This window comes from Thunnus thynnus, chromosome 24, assembly GCF_963924715.1.
Source record: "Thunnus thynnus chromosome 24, fThuThy2.1, whole genome shotgun sequence".
Classification (NCBI taxonomy): Eukaryota; Metazoa; Chordata; class Actinopteri; order Scombriformes; family Scombridae; genus Thunnus; species Thunnus thynnus.
Genome location: NC_089540.1, coordinates 18,552,532 through 18,575,637, shown reverse-complemented (window position 1 = coordinate 18,575,637; position 23,106 = coordinate 18,552,532). Strand labels below are relative to the sequence as shown.

General features: G+C 38.9%; 1 protein-coding gene across 4 annotated transcripts in view; it reads right to left on the bottom strand.

The window, feature by feature from the left end:
* Nucleotides 1-23,106, bottom strand: part of LOC137176762 (growth hormone receptor-like) — a 62,958-nt gene that overhangs the window by 5,366 nt on the left and 34,486 nt on the right. For all 4 annotated transcript variants that reach the window (XM_067582674.1, XM_067582671.1, XM_067582672.1 and 1 more), the window contains 4 exons: nt 11,571-11,681; nt 5,678-5,816; nt 4,250-4,419; nt 755-933 (listed from right to left, as the gene is read on the bottom strand). In XM_067582674.1, coding sequence (XP_067438775.1) covers nt 755-933; nt 4,250-4,419; nt 5,678-5,816; nt 11,571-11,661 — 579 coding nt within the window. In that variant the 5' untranslated portion in view covers nt 11,662-11,681. The remainder of the gene's footprint in view (nt 1-754; nt 934-4,249; nt 4,420-5,677; nt 5,817-11,570; nt 11,682-23,106) is intronic.

Genomic DNA, 23,106 nt, shown 5'->3' with positions numbered 1-23,106 from the left:
CTTAAAATAACCTTAAAGTGTTAGAAAACAATAGTCAGATATGATTACTGAGAATTCTTCTTTTAGTGGCCAAAAAAATGATGACGGTCTCATGGCTGAAACCTCCCGCAGTGACACAATGGAGAGAGAAGATAAAGGATGTCTATTATATGGGAAACATAACAGCGAGGTTACAACTAAAGACAGACGTGTTCCTGACGAAACGGTCACCTATTATTTCTTTTCTCCCTCTGAGGAGAACGATGTTCCCATTCGTCTTCTTATTTAAATGTGAACAAGTTTGACTTTTTTTTTTTTTTTTTTTTTTTTGGTGTATATATACGTATGTATGTATTTGTACCTTTTTTTTTATTTTGCTTTGTTTTTTAAAATTTGTTTATTTATTTATTTAATTTTTTTATTTAATTTATTATTATTATTATTGTTCATTTTATTTACTTATGCACTGATAATGGCTGTATGGATCATTTACACCTGTATTAATGTAAATATTTGAAAAGCTGATTGTACTGTATGACTGCACTCGAGAAAAGGAAATAAAATAAGTTAAAAAAAAAAACAACCCAAAAACCATAAAGTGATAAATGAAGGGGAAAGTCTATTCTGCTTGATTAGCTAAATAAGGGCTAATTTAATATTCTACTTTTAACTTCACATTCATCTGACTGTGATGTCTTTAGATAAACGCATCTGTTCCCGTCTGGATACTGTTGATACTTCTTCTCTTCAGTAAACAGATGTTTGTATCTTTTACCTTCCAGTTGTCGGGCTCGGTGACTCGTCTGTACTGCAGCTCGTACACCAGCGTGATCCAGCCGTACTGCAGGTCGGAGGGCACCGGGTACGTCCAGGACAGCAGCGCGTCGTGACCTATTTCATCCCCGCCGGCGTCCGTCAACGTGTAGGTCAAGTTGACCGGAGCTTCAGTCTGAACTGCGGACGACACAAACACACAGAGAACAGTAGGAAATGTTAACAGGATGCTGCTTTCTAATCAGATTTATGTCAAAAGACTCTCAATAAATCATCAGTGGCAGAGATGCGCAGATAATTATGAGTTTATTCTCTGTTATTATGTTGAATCATTATTAATTAATACTGTACATGAATCAAAAAACTTCACAATGCAGCTCTCTGGCTGTTATAATGAGATAATAATATTTATGCAACAAAGAAAACCTCAATTATTAAACTTTAATAACCTCTTAGGGCTCATTTTATGGTTAATTTTACACGTTTTCACATTTTTATACTCATTTATTTACATATTTAAACTCTGCAGTTTCAATTAGTCTGTTATTCTCACTTCTAGACCAATCACGGTTTAATTATTAAGGGGTTAAACAACCTTTAAAACACTCTAAGTCAGAGTTAATGTGGCTTATCAGGCTGAAATCTGCCTCATCCTTCCCTCAACATGTCTGTAACGCGTGGACCAAAAGTGACTCTGAGTCATCTCTCCATAAACAACCCAAAAAAGTCTCCAAAATCTCTCTAGACGTTACAACGCTACTGAAAATATACCTGAGTATTATATTGACCATGAACAGCACGGAGAGGAGAAGCAGCACAATACGAATCGAGTAGAGCTGCAACAATTTTGAATAATTTTTTAAGAAAAAAAATCTTAAATTCTCTGGTTTCAGCTTCTTAAATGTGAATATTTTCTGGTTTCTTTAGTCCTTTATGACAGTAAACTGAATATCTTTGAGTTGTGGACAAAACGTCATCTTGGGAAACACTGAATAAACATTTTTCACCATTTTCTGACCAAACAGCTAATCGATTAATCAAGATCATTAGCAGCACAAACTACAGCCTTCAAAATAAGAGTTAAGATGAATCAACACCTCTGTCAAGCAGGTCTGACAAAATAAAACCTTTATTAAGGCATGACGGGACAGTTAAGTAAACTGAATATCTTTTTTGGTTGGAACAAAATAAAACATTTTAGGTTTAATGTTGAGCTTTGGGAAACATTTTTTAACCATTTTCTGGTATTTTATGGATCGATTAATTGAGAAAAGTAATATATATCAGTAATATAACTGATAGTTGCAGCCTGTGTTTCATATCACTGTGAACTGAATAAGTATGACATTTGAAAACGTCGTCTTTGACCTCGAGCTTATCTTCCAACATGTCTCCGGCTCCATAAAGCTCAAGTTAAACTGTAAGAGTCTCTGCTGCTGATCTAGTGGCCTTTCAGATGCAGCGTGTATAATGGCGAGGCCGCCGCCACCGCACTCTGCTGTATATCTGCGTTCCCTGCAGCGCCGTGATAAGAGCGACGTCCCTGACCTCCGCTGACACCGCGTCGGTCACGTGGACCCGACACGGAGCAGACCTCTGCTCTGCTGCACTTATCAAAATCTGCAACATCTGGATAACAAAACACACACACAGAGAGTCCTCGAGCTGCAGGCTGTTGTCTTCTTCACATTAATAAGAGGAGGGTTTTCACTAGTACTTCACTAATATTTAAAACCCTCATTAAACACGACAACGACCCTGTAAAATATGAAACGTGGACGCACAAAGTAGTGATGAAACAGAGAGAGTCCATTCAGATGCTGAACATCTTCAAGACAAATTTCACAAGTAACGTGTGAAACCAGTCGTCACCGGGGAGGATGTTTAGATCGAAAACAGATAGAAAGATGTAGTTTTGTCTACAGTTGACAGTTTTAGTTTCATGATGTCCAGATGCTAAAAATCAAACTGAAAAGACGAGGACAGGTGGTAAAAACGTTGATATGTGCATCTGAATCTCCTTTTTTTTGCCCTGAGTTTTGCCTCTCAGGCGTCATAGAGAGATTTGGCTCTTTTATTTCCAACAAAACACTTTGTGTCAAATCATTTTTTTGTAATGATTCTCACAGTTCGATTCAGATTCTTAAACTGAATGAATAGAAAAAGAGGCGCAATATTCAGTCTCTTACTCCAGTTCACTTCAGTGCCAAACAGTTCACGGCAGTAAAGATGAAGGTCACTGCAGAGAAAAGTGTTTTAATTTATAAGTGCATTAATTTGGAAGCATCTTATATTCTACTGAAAGTGTCACTGACCGTTATTATGCTGGTTAAAGTTGTTTGTGCGTTCTGGTCAGACGTGTAGAAAATATTAACATATACTTCACGTTTGTCTCCAAACGGTAATTATTGATTTGTTAAATGTGCCCACACGCTGCCTTTCTTGATGATAACCTGCAGGGTGAGTCTAGTCTGCACGCTGTAGACTCTGCAGGTGATTCGCTGCCTCACTGTTGGGTTTTTTTCTTTCTGTCAACATCATGTTACTAAAGAACATTAAGAAAATTGATTTTTGACATTTTGTGAATCGATTCTGCATCACAGAAGATAAGAATCGTAGTTTTTGTTCATTAGATTTCTTAATGAAGCCGTTCGTTTGAAGCTTAATATCCTGCGTGATTCGGTTATCTTGTGTCTTCTGTGCTCACTCGGTACTTTCTCCTAAATAAAATAAAGTTGTGTTTCATCAAATTGCCACAAACTAGCTGACATTCAGACGCCGAGGACCGCCGGAGGAAACGTGAAGGAGAAAGACGGGGGTTTTCTGACATTTTATAGACCAAATAACGAATCAATTAATCAAGAAAATGAATTGATAATGAAAATAATCATTACTCGCAGCCCTAAACATTTGAATCTGTGTGTTTTAGAGGTGCTGCTGGGAGGAAGTTTCCAGTCTGAGAGCAAAATGTGGAACTACTCCTTTAATTAAACCACTATATGAATAAATAATGTGGGTTTTTTTTTTTGTTATATTAACATCATAATGTGAACATCACATGCATTCTTTGTTTTGGTTGACTTCATTGTGTTCTTATTTATAATTCTTTAAATCATAAATCATAATTTTCACATTAACATCCTGAAACAAACAAACATATAGAATAAACTGAACGTTACCACGGCAACAGCCTGCGGAAACATCAGTCTGGAGTTAACCTGGAGGGAAGTTTTGTTGTGATTTTTCTGCGTTTGCCTGCTAATTAAATCCTCTTCATCCGACCTGAGCAGCATGAATTAAAGCCAGCGAGGCCTGAAGGATTCCGCTTTCTGCACATTATTTATTCTCCAGCCGATTGCACTCGGAGACACCCGCCGCTCTGACTCCAAGGTGACCCGTCTCCTCTCTCCGAGGCTCCCCCCCCCCCCGGGTGCTCTGCTGGGGTCTCTGATTGACCGAGCGTGAACATTTCATCAGCGATGGATGCTGTTCTTACCTATCTCTGCCACGTCCAGGCAGTGCTCCTGGGAGGTGTAGTTCCTGCGGGCGGTGACGGCTGTGACGTTTATACAGTAGACCTTCCATATAGATGTGTGGCCGCTGTCAAAGTGGCAGCTGTTGGGACCTGCGGTCGTGTAGTCTGGACATTCATGTTTGGGCCCCTTACTGCAAACGTTAGAGAGAAAAGAAAAACATGAGGAGACAAAGCTTCACGACCACGACCACGCCCCAACACCCTCCGTCTACCGTCTGTGTCTCTAACACTGATGCTTCACTATTAATAATCTAATGATGTCATATATAATAATATATCAGTCAGAGGGACCAAACCACTACTTTTACTGCAATACTTTAACTACATCAAGCTCATAATACTTATGTACTTTTACTGCAATACTTTAACTACATCAAGCTCATAATACTTATGTACTTTTACTGCAATACTTTAACTACATCAAGCTCATAATACTTATGTACTTTTACTGCAATACTTTAACTACATCAAGCTCATAATACTTATGTACTTTTACTGCAATACTTTAACTACATCAAGCTCATAATACTTATGTACTTTTACTGCAATACTTTAACTACATCAAGCTCATAATACTTATGTACTTTTACTGCAATACTTTAACTACATCAAGCTCATAATACTTATGTACTTTTACTGCAATACTTTAACTACATCAAGCTCATAATACTTATGTACTTTTACTGCAATACTTTAACTACATCAAGCTCATAATACTTATGTACTTTTACTGCAATACTTTAACTACATCAAGCTCATAATACTTATGTACTTTTACTGCAATACTTTAACTACATCAAGCTCATAATACTTATGTACTTTTACTGCAGTAAAGGATCTGAATACACAGTAAGACTTTGAGCACTATGATCTAAATACTATGAGTCAAATACAAAATCCCTATTGTTTATTTAATATTTTAGAGATCTTTTTTTGCATTAAAATATATTTATTATAAAAAAGATTTATACTTTTTTAAATCACATAATCCCAGACGTCCATTGGTTGTCACAGACAAACCAGTGCAGAGCAGCAGGACGAACAATGACGCCGTGAACAATGTCACGACAGGTCAAAGGTAAAATCCCATCTGTCCTAATTACTGGGAGGATTTTCTTTGTGTGCCAAGTGGGCAGACTGGCTTTTGTCTGAAGCCACGTGAGGCTGCGTTCAGAATTTCAGAGCCGCTTTGAAATGTATCGACGTTTTAAAAGCTTCGTGAAGTGGAATCAGACTGGATATAAACGGCAGAACAGTGTAGGGAGGTTAAAGACTTTTAGTTTTAGGGTTGATGTTAAAGTTTATAAGAATAGAAACACAACGTGTGTGTGTGTGTGTGTGTGTGTGTGTGTGTGTGTGTGTGTGTGTGTGTGTGTGATGTGTCCGTACTCTTTAGAGTAGGTGAGGACGTAGGAGACCTCCTCTCCGTCCGTCAGGTTGTCGAGCGGATGCCACCAGCACGAGAAGGTCTCCATGTTGGGCGAGCGGCAGTAGTAGATGTGAGGCCTCGTTGTCACGGCAACCTCCTCTGTGAAGAAAAAAAAAAACAAAACAAAAAAAAACACACAAACTATAAAGTCAAAGTGAATGTGAGCCCGTTGCCACGGACGCACTGGTGCAGCGACACGGAGACAGCACACACACACACACACACACACACACACACACACACACACACACACACACACACACAATGAAAGGACAAACGAGGCTTTAGCCCTGCATGTTAATTAATTTTTTTTTTAATTTTAATTTTAATTTTTTTCTGTTTGTTTCACTTCAAACTTTAAAACAGTGATAAATAAACTCATAACGATATAGAAATGATGAAAAATGATGATGAAATATCAAAACTGTCTTGACCAGTTTATGAGGCCTCTAATGGCTAAATACTATGATTTTTAGATATAATACACACAAAATCATGTTTGTCATTTTAAATATGTTCTAACTTATAAATAAATATTCTGCAGAAACTCACAAAGTGCTTCTTTTATGAAGATATTTAGATTATAAATCACAATAAAACTTTACTTATGAAGCGCTTTTGATGATGTTTATTTTCTTTTTATATTTTCAACTGATACACGGCTGCTTCTGTCATTGTTAATGTATGTGTGCACGTTTATGACACTCACAAATTAAAAACATCTACATACACATATACAAACCCTGTCTGCTTTGTTTTTCTACTTTTACTAATCTGCAACGGTAGATTTTTGAAGTTTTGAAGGAAACGTTCTTAGTGAACGTATCTCACAAGTTGCAGCATGTTGACACTTTTCCCTAAATATCTGCAACTTAAAGATGTTGAAAGTTGATGTTTTTTATGGTTATAAAAGTCAAAACACTTCGCTTGAGGTCAGAGAAAGATGGTCAACACTGACTTTACCTTGTTAACATTTAACTGAAAACACAATATTTCTCTAACCTGAAACAAAGTTTTCTTGTTGTTCTAAATGTAACTAAACGTTGTTAACAAATTGTTGGAAAGAAAATCAAATCCTCCTCCTCTGCAGATAAAAAAAAACAGAAAAAATGGCCCCTTCAGCCAGATTATCAGGTCACACACACACACACACACACAAATCAATTACCCAACTGTCATCTCTCATCTTTCTCACTTCTATAAAACCCCTCTTCCTAATTTCATCTCTTTCCACCTCAAATACACAAGCCGACACACACACACACACACACACACACACACACACATGCACACACTCAATTATCCAATCCATCTCTGTCTGATGGACCGTCGTCCCCCATGACTGCATGACTGTGATTTAGACCGGCGGTGGCAAATTGATCGGCGTCTGAAAACAGCAGGAGAGTCGGAGCGGTGCTGGAAATAACGTCATTACATTACATCTCTAAACATTTCTGGACTGAACTGAGACTTATTTAAGAAGATTATTATTATTTTAAAGCATTTTCACCCTCGTTAAATGGTATTTGTGAGTGTTTTTGTTCCATAAAACAAACCTTTGTAAGAGGAAGATTGTGCTATTTATTCATTTAAAGGTCTCACTGTAAAATGCCAAAAACATGGCGTTCAGTAACGGACGCAGCTGAGGTTGAACTTGTGAGTCGCAACACAAATCTGAAGAGTCGGCGGATAATTAACAGGACAGGAAAGCGGAAAAAACATCTTCCTGCATCAAATTATGCTTCATTTTCCACTTATCTGTGCTTTTTCCTCAGGAATTACTGACGTTTTTATTTCTGACATTTTACTTCTGCACCAAATTAAGCTTCATTTTCCACTTATCTTTGCTTTTTCCTCAAAAAAAAAAAAAAAAAAAAAAGCTAAAACATCCTTTGATTCCAGATTCTCAGATGTGTCGATTGACAGTAAACTGAATATCTTTAGGTTTTATCGGATAAAACACTGATTGAGAAGATAATCTGCAGATTAGCTGATAATGAAAATAATTGTTTGTCGCAGCCCTACTGTAAACATACACATCAAAACAATGTGTTTGTTATTAGAGAGAGAGATCAATAACACATCCACCAGTGGTTCCCAACTGGTGGATCGCAGCCCACTGAGTGGGGTCGCGAGCATTTGGGTCAACAAATTTGCCAATTTCCAGAACACCGCCTTTATTTTGAAGCATCATTTCCTGTTTTCTAGTCAGTAGTGGCGCCACAATGTGCAGCTTTACGTTACAAGTCTAGAGACCAGACCAGCTGACGTACTCTGTGTTTTAATGAAGTTTGAACGATTCACCATATAGTTCACAGCTCATAAATACTTCCTGTTGACCTGCAGTCATTTATCAAGGTGCTGCAGACAAAATAAGCAAAAGCACAGATGAGCTGTATTGATTGATCAGCCAAAAAGCATCTAAAAAAGCTGCAAAAAATGTGTTTAATATGCTGGAAAGAAGCTGCAGTAAACTACTCACTGTGTTCACTAGTAAATGTTTTTTTATGTGTACATGTAAGGACTTCACATAAAAAAAACAACGATGATTTCTGCGACTTCACTGCAGCAGAGAGCAGAGACATCATGTGCCCGCCGCAGATCGTAACAGCGGGAGGCGAGCAGTAATCCATCGGAGAATGCATGGAGCTGCAGTTTGAGGGCAGCGGGGGGGGGAAAACAAAGGCGTGTTGTGTTTGCTGTAAGGAGCTCAGTAAGCAACGCCGCAGGGACTCTCTAATCAACAACCTCCACTTCTCAGAAAAGGACGCGCGCATAAAGCTGGACGCATTTATACCTGCTCAAATCAGATTGGCCTGAGCGTAGCGGATTTACTGCGGTCGCTGCACAGCATCTGTAACATCCAGTTTGTTTTGAACAAGGGCGCAAAGTGGAAATAATGTCACAGGATGATTCTTTTATTAATAAGATGACTTTTAACCAAATACTAACAGGTTACAGGTCTATATTTATATTCTACTGGAAGATCTTTGTATGATTTCCAGTTAAAAACTCCTTATTTATCTTCCACTGGTCCTTTATGCAGCGCCTCAGTTCAGCCTCTGTCTGAAACAGGCCGTTTTAGCTCCTGTCTCTTTAAGGCCCGCCTCCTGATGAGCCCACTCTGTTCTGATTGGTCAGCTTCAGGAAGCTTCCTCCGACTCTGGAGGCTACGTAAACAAACTATAGTAGCAGGATTTCCTTCTTTACTCCTTCTTTACTCCAAATTTTAGATGTTTTTGGTTATTAGGAGGAGGCGGGTTGGGTGGACGGCTAGCTAATTTGCACATCTTTACATTTTTAGATTCACGTCGGGCATTTGAGCCGGTGATTATTAGCGTCACATCGGGATATTTTTACTGCATTTTTCTGTTTTAACCCTAACCAAGTGGTTTTTGTGCCTAAATGACAGGAGGTGAGAGTCACTGAGCAAAGAAACTCTTTCTCTTTACTAGAAGCTCTTTTCACCGACTTGAACGTAAACTCTGAGATGCATTAAAGGTGTGATTTGTTATATCCCGCTGTGTGTTTGCACCTTTGTCATCTGCTTTAGGAAACCAGCTAACGGCTGCTGCAGTCGCTCGATGTCAGCAGAGAAAACACAGACAGACAGCTGAGAGAACGAAAGTAAAAGTACAATACAGAAACTTTTACGTAACAAATCCTGAAGGGTCCTTAAATGTGGTTTCAAAATCCAATAAATGAGACGTCTTGTTGCATGAATATTTATAATAAAGGAGGGAGTTTGGCTACTATGAATGTTGAGTTTGTTCCACATTGTTTTAACATGTTTGTCCAAACTAAACAGGTGAAAGAATAAAGAAACAAGGCAGGTTTATTAACGCACTTTACTGTGTTGGTCATTTAACTATATTTTAGCACTAACAGCAGGATTTCAGGAAACTTGATGATTATAATGATAATATCGTTTTTACTAACGATAATTGTAACGTGAATATCTGATACCTGCACGTCCCTAGTTGAGAATCACACAGACAACATACTGAACATCTGGTCAGTAACATCTGGAGTTCTGGCTGCAGACGACCCTGCAAACAACAATTTATCACATGTTCTTGTACTTAAACAAACTTGGACGCCAACCAGCTGCTTGTGCTGTTTACATACAGAGCAATTTTCACTGAAAAGGCATAAAAAGGGAAGAAAAAATTGCATGAATGAATCAATATTTTATATTTTGATAACTGAATTATTGTTTTAGTCATTTTCTTAATGCTGGTTGATGGTTGCAGCTTCTTAAATGTGATGATGTGGAGCTTTTCTGTGTCACATACAACAGTAAACTGAATGTCTTTGGATTTTAATCTGTTGATCAGACAAAATGAGACATCTGAAGACCTCACAGTGGAATCTAAGGAATTATAACGGGCATTTTTCACTATTTTCTGACATTTTACAGTTGAAACCATTAATGAGAGCAACCTGGTGGACTGTGGAGCCCACTTCTACTATGACTCACTACATTTCTTGTTCCAGATGTTCTGCGTCTGTCAGATGGGTGATTATTGGGTCGATACAGTTTATGATTAGAATAAAGCAGCGTCCCCTGTCAGACATGTTTGTTATTGACTATTTTGTTGCAGTTAGAGGACTTTACACACTGAATACGACACATTATCGGCACTATTCTTGATCTAAACTGCAGTGTGCATCATGTTTCACACAGAAGTCACTCTTTGTAACACTGGAAGAACAGGAAGTTACCTTCCTATTTTATCCTTTTGTTAAAAGTATCAAATGATTAAAAATAAAACACAGGAAGTTCAATTCATTGACTTGAAAAGACTGTTTCTATGGTAACAACAATCATATATCCTCTCCGCATTGTATGAATCTTTGTGCCTTTCACAATGAAAATGAACATCTTAATCAAGCACTCACAAGCTGTTAATTCTGTCAACACACGGACGTCCAAACTGCCTTTAAAAGTCCGATCAAAGAGCTGACGGCAGCTCAGAAATAAAAGCAGCAGCAGATTTGTGAGTCACGTCCCCCCATTCTCCCCCCACTGTAGTATCAATAAGGTGTCAACATGTCCACCTGAGCCCAATCCTGTCAGTCAGAGCTGCTGCTGCTGCCTTCAATTCATTTTTACATGACCACAAATACAAAATTAAACATTTCTACTGACCCCAGCATGAATATAACTGCACCAAATCACTCTCTCAGTCTCCACTTTGGTCCAGACTGAAATATCTCAACGACTATTTACATGGATTGGCGTGAAAGTTTGTATAAATATGATCCACTGACTCCTTAAAAAAAAACCCACAATTTTGTACCATAATTGACCACTCCAGTGCAAACCAATGGGTGACGTCACACCTTGCTACATCCATCTTCATATACAGTTTATCGTCCTGCCTCTAAACCAATAACTGATTGGCCAGTAGAAGCTATATATGTGTTGTGCTGATGTGCTTTATGTCTCTCCAAAGCAGGAATGTAGCTTCCATTTTTGGTCAAATTCGTTATCATCGTTGCCGTACATTTGACAAAAAGGAAGCAAATCTCTTCTACGAAACAGACAAGTGCCTCAAAAAAGGGGTTAATGTGCTGACCATTATTTCCCATCTCTTTCTCCCCTCATTTCCTGTCATCTTTCTACTGTCAGCTATCTAGTGGAAGCAAAAAAAACCCCTACTAACAGGGCCTCAAGACTGATGAGTGAAGAAGTTTGGAAAGGATATCTGCAGATTTCTTATATTTTTTTAAATGGTTATGGAAGATTTTGTGTCATTTTTGTGTTTACTGTCACTGAAAAACACCCTAATGTCTGGTTTCATGTGACAATAAATCTAAAAATAGCAACATTCACACCTTCGGACTCACCGTGGCCGTTTCCTTCGTTAAACGTACTGTTCTGGGCGACGATTCTGCTGCAGCCCAGCGGAGGAAGCAGACAGAGCAGCAGCCACAGCATCCTTCCCGCCTTCTGTCAACCTGTCAACACAAACGAGAACAGAACAGAATAGATTAGAATAAACTTTATTGTCCAGCTGAGGCAGGAAAATTGTCCTTGGTCTCACCCAGGAAAATATAAACACAAACATGTCCACAAGAGAAAAACATCACATTAACAGAAGACTCCCATATTTAAGTTTACTGTAGTTTGCTGAACATATTTATTACATTTGGGATATAAAAAACCCTTGTAGATCTTCTTCTTTGCCAGGGTTATTCTATAGAGCCTCCCTGAGGGGAGCAACTCAAACTGAGGGTGGAGAGGATGTGTTTTGTCACTGGTGATTGACAGCTGTGTACAGCTGTGCTGTAAAGGTCATCTGATGGCTTTTGTCGGCAGCCTGCTATCTTCCCCGCTGTCTTAACAATCCTGGTCAGTGTGTTTCTATTTAAAAACATAAATACCGAGCCCACAGACAAAAAATCTTTTTTAAAAAAACCCCACGCCACCTCATGATCTTACAGTGCTTTGCTCTCTGTGGGAAAGTCTAGCTCCCATGTGACCCATGAGTCCACCGACATGTGACCCAAAGAGAACTGGACATTTAGATTTTAAAGGACAGATGAGTGTTCACCCTGCAGCAGCGACACAGCATCGCTTCCTCCAGTCATGAGACACATCACAAGGGACAAAACCCCTTACTCCAGGCCTCCTTGCCCTCTTTTCAGCCCTCAAACCAATCCTCCCCTGTCCACCGACAATGTCGCAAGATGTTTTATCGGTGGGACGTCCTCCTGCTTGATTCCCACGCTTGTAGCACTGTACAGCACCGGTGAAAGACACCCTCAAAGCCGGCTCTTCCCGTGTGTAAAAGTAGTAAGACCACTAGAAAAAAATCCCTTTAGTATGGAAGTCTAAAGCAGCCAATATTAAAATTAAATCATTTAAATCAGACTGAAATGTACGGTGGTCACAAACATGTTGCAAATACAGAAAACAAAACTAAAAGCTCTTATTTCTGCTTTTTATCTCCCTGCTCATGTGTGTAATTGTGAGAATATTTTGACTATTAATTGATTTTTGATTATTTCAGGATGTGAATGACAGTATTTAATAAATATGAACATTAAAGAATAAACAGATTTACAGCATTTTAACACCCTATCATGCAGTCATATCACTTTGGACTGATTATTTTTATTATCAATGAATCAATTGGTGGATAAATTGTCAGAAAATTGCGACAAATGGCCACCACAATTTCCTACATGTCTTGTTTTGTCCAACCAACAGTCTACACCCAAAGATATTGAGTTTACTGTCATGTGTGACAAAGAAAAGTGGCAAATATTTACAATTCAGAAGCTGGAAACAGTTGATGTTTGGCTTTCTGCTTTAAAAAATGACAAAAAATTAGTTGATCATCAAAATAGTTGCTGGTTCATTTTCTGTTGCTTGACAAATTGGTTAATAGATTAGTCGTTTCAGAAGAAAGTCTATCAAAAGAAAGTAAACAAGAAATTATTTAAAACATTTTAAGAAAAAAACTCAAATTTCAGCTTCTGAAATTTGAATATTTGCTGGGTTTTTTTTTGGTTTTCTATGATAAATTTAATTTTTTGTGATTTTACACTGTTGGTCAAACAAAAAATGTAATTTTAAGACTTCACCTTGGATTCTGGGGTATTGCAATGGACATTTTTTTTGCTATTTTCTGACATTTTATGGTCTCACAATACCCTAGGATATAATACAAGCAGTATACTATTAGTGCGTAGACTGGAAGTGGGACAGAGCACAGGTCTTCATCTGTCCCTCAACATTAATTAGTCCTCTGCTTGTCAGAGCCAGAGATCTTTGGGTTTTAAGGGTCTGCTGAAAGCTCATTACTCTAATCGGCTTAGTCCAGTGAACCACTGTGCCAGAGACTATTGAACATGTGTGGCATGTGAGGGCACACCGCACAAGTCATGACCACACCGATAAAAAGGTCGTACAAGTGTTTTATAGGTAGGATTTTGCATGCCAGTTTCCCATCAATCAACCGAAAATATCTCCTTAAAATCAGGTGTTTGATCAAATGGATGTTAGGTGGTGGACACAAAAAGGTTGCAACTCCGCTCCTCCTGCATTGTAAAATAACTGTAAGAAACCAAAAAACAGAAGTAAGCTCACGTCTATAAAATGGTATTTGAACCTTTCAGCTCACCACCCGCCATGAATAAGTTTAAGCTGCCAGAAGAGTTGCATACTTTTCAGCCACCGCAGGAACTTTCCAGGAGCTTTACCTGCACTAAATTTAGTTTCAAACCCAAAGAAAGAGGCTCTGCTCTGGAGGTTTGGATGGCCCAAAAACAACGATTATGCTTTATTTGGCAGGTGCTTTAATTCTAACGAAATTTCCTGGTAATTTGACATTTTACCGAGAGAGTGGTGCGATTTGGTACAAATTATACTAACACTCAAAATAACTGGGTTAAAATTTGACCCAGTTTGGGTCAGTACAACATTGGATTACCTCTACTCAGTAGCAATCTATTATTTTGGCCCAGTGTTACACACGACAAGCTTCAGCTCACTAATTGATTGTTTCTTGCACAAAACAATGTGCATATATGACATTCAAAGATACACAAGTTATTAACAATCAATAACAAACTGTGACATGTAAGTTTTAAAATAGTAGAGCAGATTATAATAAGCTTTAGTTTGGGTATAAAAAAACAACAGTAAAATTAACTAGGTCAAAGCAACCCCTTATTTTCATTAACCCAGTATCGTGTTGGTAAAATTTTAATGTTGTGATTTTTAATGTGTAAGAAAAAACAGAAAAAGGTGTTAAGTTGGTTTCTAAGTGGTTGGTAAGTGCCGACTCATTATATTTGGGGTCATATGTAGTTGTTAATTTGCATAATTTTCAAACCAATGAATGAACAGTTACATAGTCACTCAAACAACCTAATATGCCAATACACACAAAACTGCACACTGAAAAGAAAGTATATTTTCTGTCAGTCTAATTTATTAGGAATTTGTACAAATTAGCAACTAAATATGAACCCAATCTTATTAACTAAACCAGCTTAACTTTTTTTTTCTTATAATTTGTACCAAACTGCACCACTCTCTCTGTAAAATTAACTGTTAAATACCTGCAAGTTGCTCAGATTTCCAGGAAAAGTGACCTGTCAGCTCACCTGCCAAAAAACTACCTAAATAACTACATAATAGCAGATAATAGCTGACAAGTTTTACATTCAACAGTTGTAAGAGCAAAACACCTGAATCATACTGTCGGTGTCCAGTTAATCACAGCCTTGGTATAATCACATTTGGACTAAGCAAATGTTTTGCTTGTTCCATTTCCTGTTTTGTCTCTTAACTTGCGGTTTCTATCACTGGCTAAAGTAAATACAAGTAAAAAGCTGCAGTCCGACATCATAACAGTGTATAAATACAGAAAATCACAAAAAGCAGAATATGTGGAAGCTCTTATTTCTTGAGTGTTTAATTGATCACTAGGTGTGTTAAGCTGTGTTAAGCCAGGGGCTTAAATCACCTCCAAGTTGCATCGTCCTCCTTTCAGTCACACTATGTCTATGTCTCGGAGGTGACAAAATGATCATTAACCGATTAAGAGGAGTCAATCTGGCCCATGAAGTGTTTTGACATCCATCTAAGAGCTCTGAGGCTCATCAGGCCTTCCTCCATCTGCTCCATCCTCTTACTTACTGTTTGTACTTTTGTTTCCCTGATGATAAAATATCTACTATATATAATAATCTCTTCTTCTCTACGTCTTTATCATACTGTAGGTGTCCGGTTATATTGTCCTGTTCCAAGAAATTAATGTAGAACCTGCCAGCCAATCACAACATAGAATTTTTAGCAGCCATGTGGTATAAACACATTTGGTTATGTTATGTTATTGACCTCAGCTGCTCGGCGAATGTTTTGCTTGTTCCATTTCCTGTTTTCTCTCTTAACTTGTGTTTGTATCGCTGGCTAAAGTAAATAAAAAGTTGCTGTCCTGGTTCTCTCTGTTTGTGTTGCTGTAGCTGTTTCTATGGTGAAAAGCTTCAAGGGCTTGATGCAGGTTATTACTTAATATAATATAATATACAGTATTATAAAAAAGGGCCATGTTCTGCACATTTCTAGGTCTATATTTATATTATGGGGCTCTACTGGAATAAATCCTTGTTTATCTCATACTGACCCTCAGCAAGGTGGAATAAAACGTCTAAAACAAAGCCTTCAAGCAGGTTGAAGCCCTGGGTTTTGACTTGTAGGCAGCATCTCTACATATGTTAACTTTTGGAGTTTTGACCATGTTTGACATCTGAAATCATAACAGTATATAAATAACAGAAAATCACAAACAGCAGAATATGTCCCCTTTATTCAACATAAATTAAAACACCTTTTCACTCATCTATGTAATGTAACACACACCTTATTAATAATATAAGTTGGAAGCTCTTGTCTCTTGAGTCTTTAATTGATCGTTAGGTGTGTAAGCCTGTGTTAAGCCGGGGGTTTAAAACACCTCTGTGTCGCGGTCTGTTAGTTTAAGGTGACTGATAGTCCTCATTAAACGGGTTTAGAGGAGTTCATCTGGTTATTGAAGCGTCTTTGACGTTCATCTCAGAGCTCTGAGGCTCATAAGACCCTCCATCCTCCATCTGCTGAAAGCTGCTTGCTCTTCTTCTTACTGACTGTTTGTACTTTTGTTTCCCTGATGATAAAATATCTAATATCTCTTCTTCTCTACGTCTTCATCTCCTTTAATTATTCCTGACTGCTGCCTTTTTATCTTCGCTTCCTTTTTTTCTTCCTTCCTTCTCTTCTTCAGTTCTTCGTTCCTCACATCTTTCCATTGTTCTGCGTTTTTACATTTCCTTGCTTTCAGTTTCATTTCTTTTCATTTTCTGTTCTTTCTCTGTTTTTCTTTTTACTCCCATCCTCTTCATTTTTCCTTCTTTATTCTGGTCCTTCGTTCTTTGCTTTCATCCATCATCATCATTCCTCATTTCTCTCTTTTATTCTTTGTCCTTTATTTCAAGCATGCAAATACCCAGAAACTGGAAAATGTATTATTCTTCTTTAAATCATCAGTACTTTTTCTGTGGATACTTCATATTTAAGCAGTAAAATGTACTCGTGTGTTTCTCTGGACTCGCTGCATCTGCTTCAGTGAAGGATGTAAGAACCACCTGCTGCTGGGAGCTGCTCGAGCATCAGCCGAGATCAGAAAATACCAGACATGAAACAACGAAACCAGCGTTACGTAAATGACCAACGTGAAGATTGTGTGAGCTGGAGACAGTTATGAAGTCACATGGGAGCTTAGGGGTCTTAAAAGACTGCTCTTATGAGGGGAAGAACGACAGAAATGACATGCAGCGGCAGCAGCTGCAGCCGCCGCTGATCCTCAAGCAACAAGTTAACAAGCACAGTGAATAATCCCGGCCTTGATCTTGCAGGAGAGGAGGATTAAAACGAGGCCTTGTTGGGTTTTATCTTGAAGACTCTGCTCACACTGACAATCCACAAGCCACAACGACACAAGATGACACAAGATAACACAAGATAAGTAAGGGATAATGCCTGATGAGGTGTCCGTTATCAGGAATTAATGGGTGACGGGGAGGCCAGAACCATCCGGATCACAGTGTCCACCACACGGATACCACGGTCGCTCGCCAAAGAAAAAGACCATTAATTTATATTTTCATGTGTTTTGCAATCAAAACGTTAAGTTTTTTACAAGCCAGTTTCCCTGGTAACACCTGAGGGTTTGACTAATACCTGGAACAATCATTACCGGCTCATGAGGTTCTGCAATGGAAACGTTGTTCACTACTCCAGTAAATAGGATGAACCTTAGATACGATAACGTTACACTAGCAAGACTCAAAATCAATAATGTTGCGTACGGTTGACAAACAGGAAATATAATTTGACAGTATGTTTAACAACAACGAGACGTGCTAGCTATCTAGCCGTGTCACTGTCCCCACATCTATCAAGATGTCGGCCACAGCCTGAAGTAGCGAGTTGAACAGCGAATAGGATGTAAGATGATAGTTTAGGGCAGCAACTAACGATTATTTTGATTGACAATTAATCTGTTGATGCTTTTCTCCATTAATCGATTAGTTGTTAGTAGTTCAACCATAAAATGTCAGTAAATGAACCACAGATGACGTCCTCAAATGTCCACAACCCAAAAATATCCAGTTTACTGTCAAAGACGATTAAAGAAACCAGAAAATATTCACATTTAAGAAGCTGGGATCAGAGAATTTGGACATTTTTGCTCTTAAAAATGACTCAAAACGATTAATCGATTATCAAAATAGTTGTTTATAAACTTATTGTTGCAGCTGCACTTGTAATCCCATGTGGGATTTCAGTTCCACTGAAACATGTTACTTTGAAAAAAATGTTTCCCACTCACATGTTTCATTTAACGGGGGAACAATTTGTTAGCGAATGAAGTTCAATTCACAGCTTCCTGTCTTACAAAACTGATTTAACTTTGCAGAGGGAAAAACCCCCGTACGACGTCTCCTACATGTGACTCCTCCGTCTTTCTGAATCTTTATTTTTTTGACCTGAAATACCCCAGACGACTCGTATAAACTGAGGAATGTCTGCAGCTGTCCGTTCGTGCTCCAGAAATACTGAAAAAAAGGCATTTGATGCAGCGTAAAGATATTTAGACATCAAAAGGTTTCATTCAATTAAGTGTGAAGTCACGGATTTATACTTTCACATTGTAGCTGCGACGGTTTATTTTTCTATTAAAGCTATATTACATGAGGTGTGACTTACATAACATCCACTTGGATTAGAATTGTTTACACTTGTGATTACCAATTAATTGAGATCGTTCATCACAGCTCTGTAAAGCCACATGGTGTGTGTTACTCTTTCTGAGTGGATCATTATGTAGCTTTACAGGCTGAGGACTTTGAAGCCTTGACTGAATACTCCTCATACTCTCACACACACACACACACACACACACACACAGATCAGAGGACAAACTGTATCTGTGTACAATAGCGGCAGGACTTTGACAGTCAACATATTATCAGGACCCGAACTCCTTGATATTATCAGAAACATGAGTTACAGCTTGTTCAAAGTCCTCAAGATTTCCAGAAAATCTAAAGAAAATGTGAATTAATGCTCGTTTCAATCCAGAGAAGAAGAAGAAGAGGACACAACGAGATGACGTCATTAAAAGAGCGTCAGTCAAAGCTCAAATGATGGAAATATGACGTTTCTGTTTGTTTCATGTATTGACGTGAGGAAGTTTACAGTCAGATCTGATGTTTTCAGCTCTTCGGTGACGTTTAAGGTCACATGCTTCGTGTACGTCATCGTTTCTTCTTCTTTATTATTCATGCTAACATGCTTAAGGCAACCAGGAATGCGGTCACTGGTTTTAGAGCTGATGGTTTGAACTTTTCAACTTCCAAGAGGCACAAGACAAAGATGGCCACTATCTCCTCGACTCTTCTGCTCTTCATTGAATCAAAAGGCATCACGTCTAAAGAGTAAACAAACCTGTGGAAGTGACTACTTAATTACAGCAGTGAGAAGCTTCCAATTGAGCGCACAACATAAACCTTTAAGATATTTTAAAGAATTCATTCATATTTTCAAGAGGAGAGTCGAGCGACCTCAGAAAAAAATTGTTTTGTTAAATGATCCTGCACACGCCGAGCCTTCACGCATCTAATTAAAGACAACGAGTATTTTCATCCTGAATGTTAAGAATTTTGATTTAATGAAGCATCACGCGTGATAACTTGATCACATTACTGTTTATGAGGGGTCGGACAGGATGACGCTGGATTAGATTAACCGTGACCTGTGTCGGTGTGACGGACGCGCTCATGAATCAACTCTGAGACGCCGTATGATGTTTACATGACTCCATGAAGGAGACGTGGGAGGAAGTTTTAGCCGGCTGCTCGCTCTGAACCAAAAATAGCTTCCAAAATACTATTTATCAATTTGGAGAAATTAACTCGTTAACTCATTAAGACGTCTTTTAATTCATTTAAAAATTTTTGTGTTTTCTATGTTTAATTCAATATCAGAGATCCCAAAAACAGGACTGAAATCTCAAGATTGACAAACATTTTTCTGTTATTTGTTTTCTCAATCGAAATGTGAAAATAAGAATTTGGTTCCACCGAGTTAATGAGGAAAAGACATGTGCTGTTCATTTAAACTGCTGTGGCTGTGTACATTTATTCAAGAACTGTACTTTAGTACAAGTTTGAGATACTTTTACTTGAGTTTTTCCATTTTAGAGAAAGATCCTGGTCTCTGTTTAATACAGAAAGTCTGCAGTGACTTGAAGCTCAACATGCAATCTCTCATCAACCTGAACACACACAGGACTCAGGATGCAAAGAATCCTGCATCTTGTATCCATCCATCCTATGACTTGATTCATTAAATAAAACATTACCTGTGAACATAATGCAGGCATTAGACAATGTAATTAAGAAAGCAATTTAGTCGTGTATGCATGTATTTTCTAGGAGACATGGTTGGAGAAAAGTACCTGCAGGAAAACAGGATTTTAAGCGTGTGTGTGTGTGTCTGTGTGTGTGTGTGTGTGTGTGTGTGTGTGTGTGTGTGTGTGTGTGTGTGTGTGTGTGTAGCTGAAGCTGGAAAACATGACATCCCAGCTGTCAAAACGACACCAGAGCACAACATTAACGCGTCAATAAATGTCTCCGCACACAACAGAGACAGAAGCGCCGACACAGTCTAAAGAGCAGCTGTAATAAACGCCTGCGGCTGACAGTCATTTCTCAAAAGGTTCATCTGATACATGAACGCAGCGTCCGCTCTGCTCTGCCTCCTGGGTTATGTCAGGTTATCTCTATTGTCCCAGTAGGGCATATAATAATAATATTTGTAACTTGAATAAGTAATACATTCAGAGTTATTTAACATCTGGCCCTTTGAGGGCGACGGTTATGCTGATGTGTCCCTCGGTGAAAGGGCCACATCAGCACTGGGGGATATTTGATTTGCAGACAGGGTTCACATGAAGAACTAGTGCAAGGAAATGGAAATTAATACCAAGTACAAATGTGCCACAGTAGTGCAAGGAGTGCTATTTGCCGTTAAGCATGTCAGTAGCATTTGGGATGAAGGAGACGTTGAATCTTTTAGTCCTCCAAACAGGAACCATGACACGACGGTGGGAGAGCAACAGCTTAAACTCCCTCTGGAGTCCAATATAGCAACCTGAGGACCTGCCTGTTATAAATGACTAAAAGTACTTAACTTTAAGACTTCCAAGTCTATTCTTATCAGACAGATTTAAGTTTCCAAACCAAGCAGTAACATAAAAAGGTTTAAACAGATTCAGTGAAACTTCTTCTGAGAGTCATCATCTCTTTGCTGGAGCTTATTAGAGGCACAGAAACACAGTTTGTTATCAAGAACAATACCCAGATATGTGTAGCTGTGTGTGATGTGAAGGCTTGGTGATCATGTCTTCTGTTTTTGACACATTTAGATGGAGGAAAGACTCATCGAACACTCTTCCCTTCAAGAAGAGGCTGACAATAACAGAATAATCAGCAAACTTTAGGATGCAAGATAAGACGGAGAGAGAGAGAGAGAGCCGGTGGAAGAGTAGAGCACACACACACACACACACACACACACACACACACACACACACACAGTGACCTAGCAGTTAAAAAGTCCATAATCCAACTAATCAGGTTAGGATCGAGTTTAAAACAACAGATAAGCCTCTTTACGAGCAGGAATGGCCTGATGGTGCTGAGTGCTGAAGAGAAATCAATACATAAGAGTCCTGTACGAGACTTTGAGGATCCAGCGTAACGACAGCATCCTCCACACCTCTACCAGGCCTGTACGAAGACTGTGACGGATCTAGTCGTCCTTCAACCTGCATTTAAAACTTCATTCTTGACAAGCTTCTCAAATGACTTCATAACTAAAGAAATTAAAGCTTTTGTTTTCTGTCACATTTGGTTTAATTATCTTGTATCTGTTAAAATGTTTTTGTGCTTATATTGTATTATTGTTGTTAAGGACCCCCTTCAAAATGAGATGGTACATCTCAAGGTGTTACTCCTAATAAAGTCCCCCCTCCCCCCCAAAAAAAGCTACTGGTCTGAAATCATTTAACACTTTAGGGGTTAAATAATGGAGTGTTTCCAAAGCTTCTGCAGCTTAACAGACTGTATAAAAATATACTGAAAGATGCTACAAAGCTGGTCTGCACAAGTTTTCTGTACCTGGCCACAGATGTCGTCAGGTCCTGAGCTCTTAGTCTCAGTATGTCTGAAGAGCTTTTCCACTTTCTTCATATCAAGATCAAATGCTGGAGAAGCTGTGGTCTTTTATCTCTTTTATCTGTGCAGTAAAATCAAGATTACTGTAGATAAAAACCATTTAGTTAATCAGCTAGGAGTTAAAACCATCCCGAGCAACCCCCTCCCCCCCCCCCCCTCCCCCACCTCTTATCCTGTGATCCTGTCTTAGTTTTCACTCTATTCCAGGCTCTCTTTAAGATGTTTCTGCTGAGCTCTGCCTCAGTATTATCCTCATACCTCAGTTGAGCCTTTTTTATATTTCAGCCCTCACCTCCTGCTTTGATTCATTAAAAGCATTTTTCCTTCTACAGATCAGACCTTTAATGTCTTTGGAAATCTGTTGTTTGTTCGGAAAAATCTTCTTTGGTAGGAAATACAGAGTCTTGACAAAAGGAGATGTAGCTACACACAACATCCGAATGTTCATCAGTATCAGAGGAGTCCAAACACCCCTGGAGGGCAAGAGAACCGTCCTTAGTCCAGACCTTGACCTGCCTTTGAATCGTCTTCTCCCTCCCCAGAACCCAGAGCAGGTCCCGCCTTAGACTAACACCGATTTCTAACTGGATGCGATGCGAACATCAGATTATTTCAGTGTTTCCCAATAAAAATGTCTTAACCTGCCACGTGTGTCAGCGACCAGGCTGAGCGACATGTCGCTTGCCCTGGCTCTATTTTTGCAAAGTTTCGCTCACTTAACCCTGTTTTCATTGGTCAAAATCAACGCTGATGTCCTTGACGTTTCTGTTTCCCCTCCTTGCAATATCTGTGTCAGTTTAAAGATGGTGTCAGCAGCAGATTTGGCGTCATGTCTACGGTTCATGTACAAGCGAACCCCCCCCCCCCCCCCCCCCCCCGCCAGCCAGACAGGAGCCCCGAAGCTGTTAATATACAAAGTTGAGTCTGTGTTCAAGCCGGTGAGCCAAGTTTCGGGGAATGCAATAAGACAGGGCGTCCCTAGAATCGTGTAAATGTTTGACATTTCCTCGTAACTCGTCAACATGTTCCTCAAGGTTTGAACATTTGCCAGGATTATAGGAGGCAGAGGAACACGCTTCCTGATGCGTTG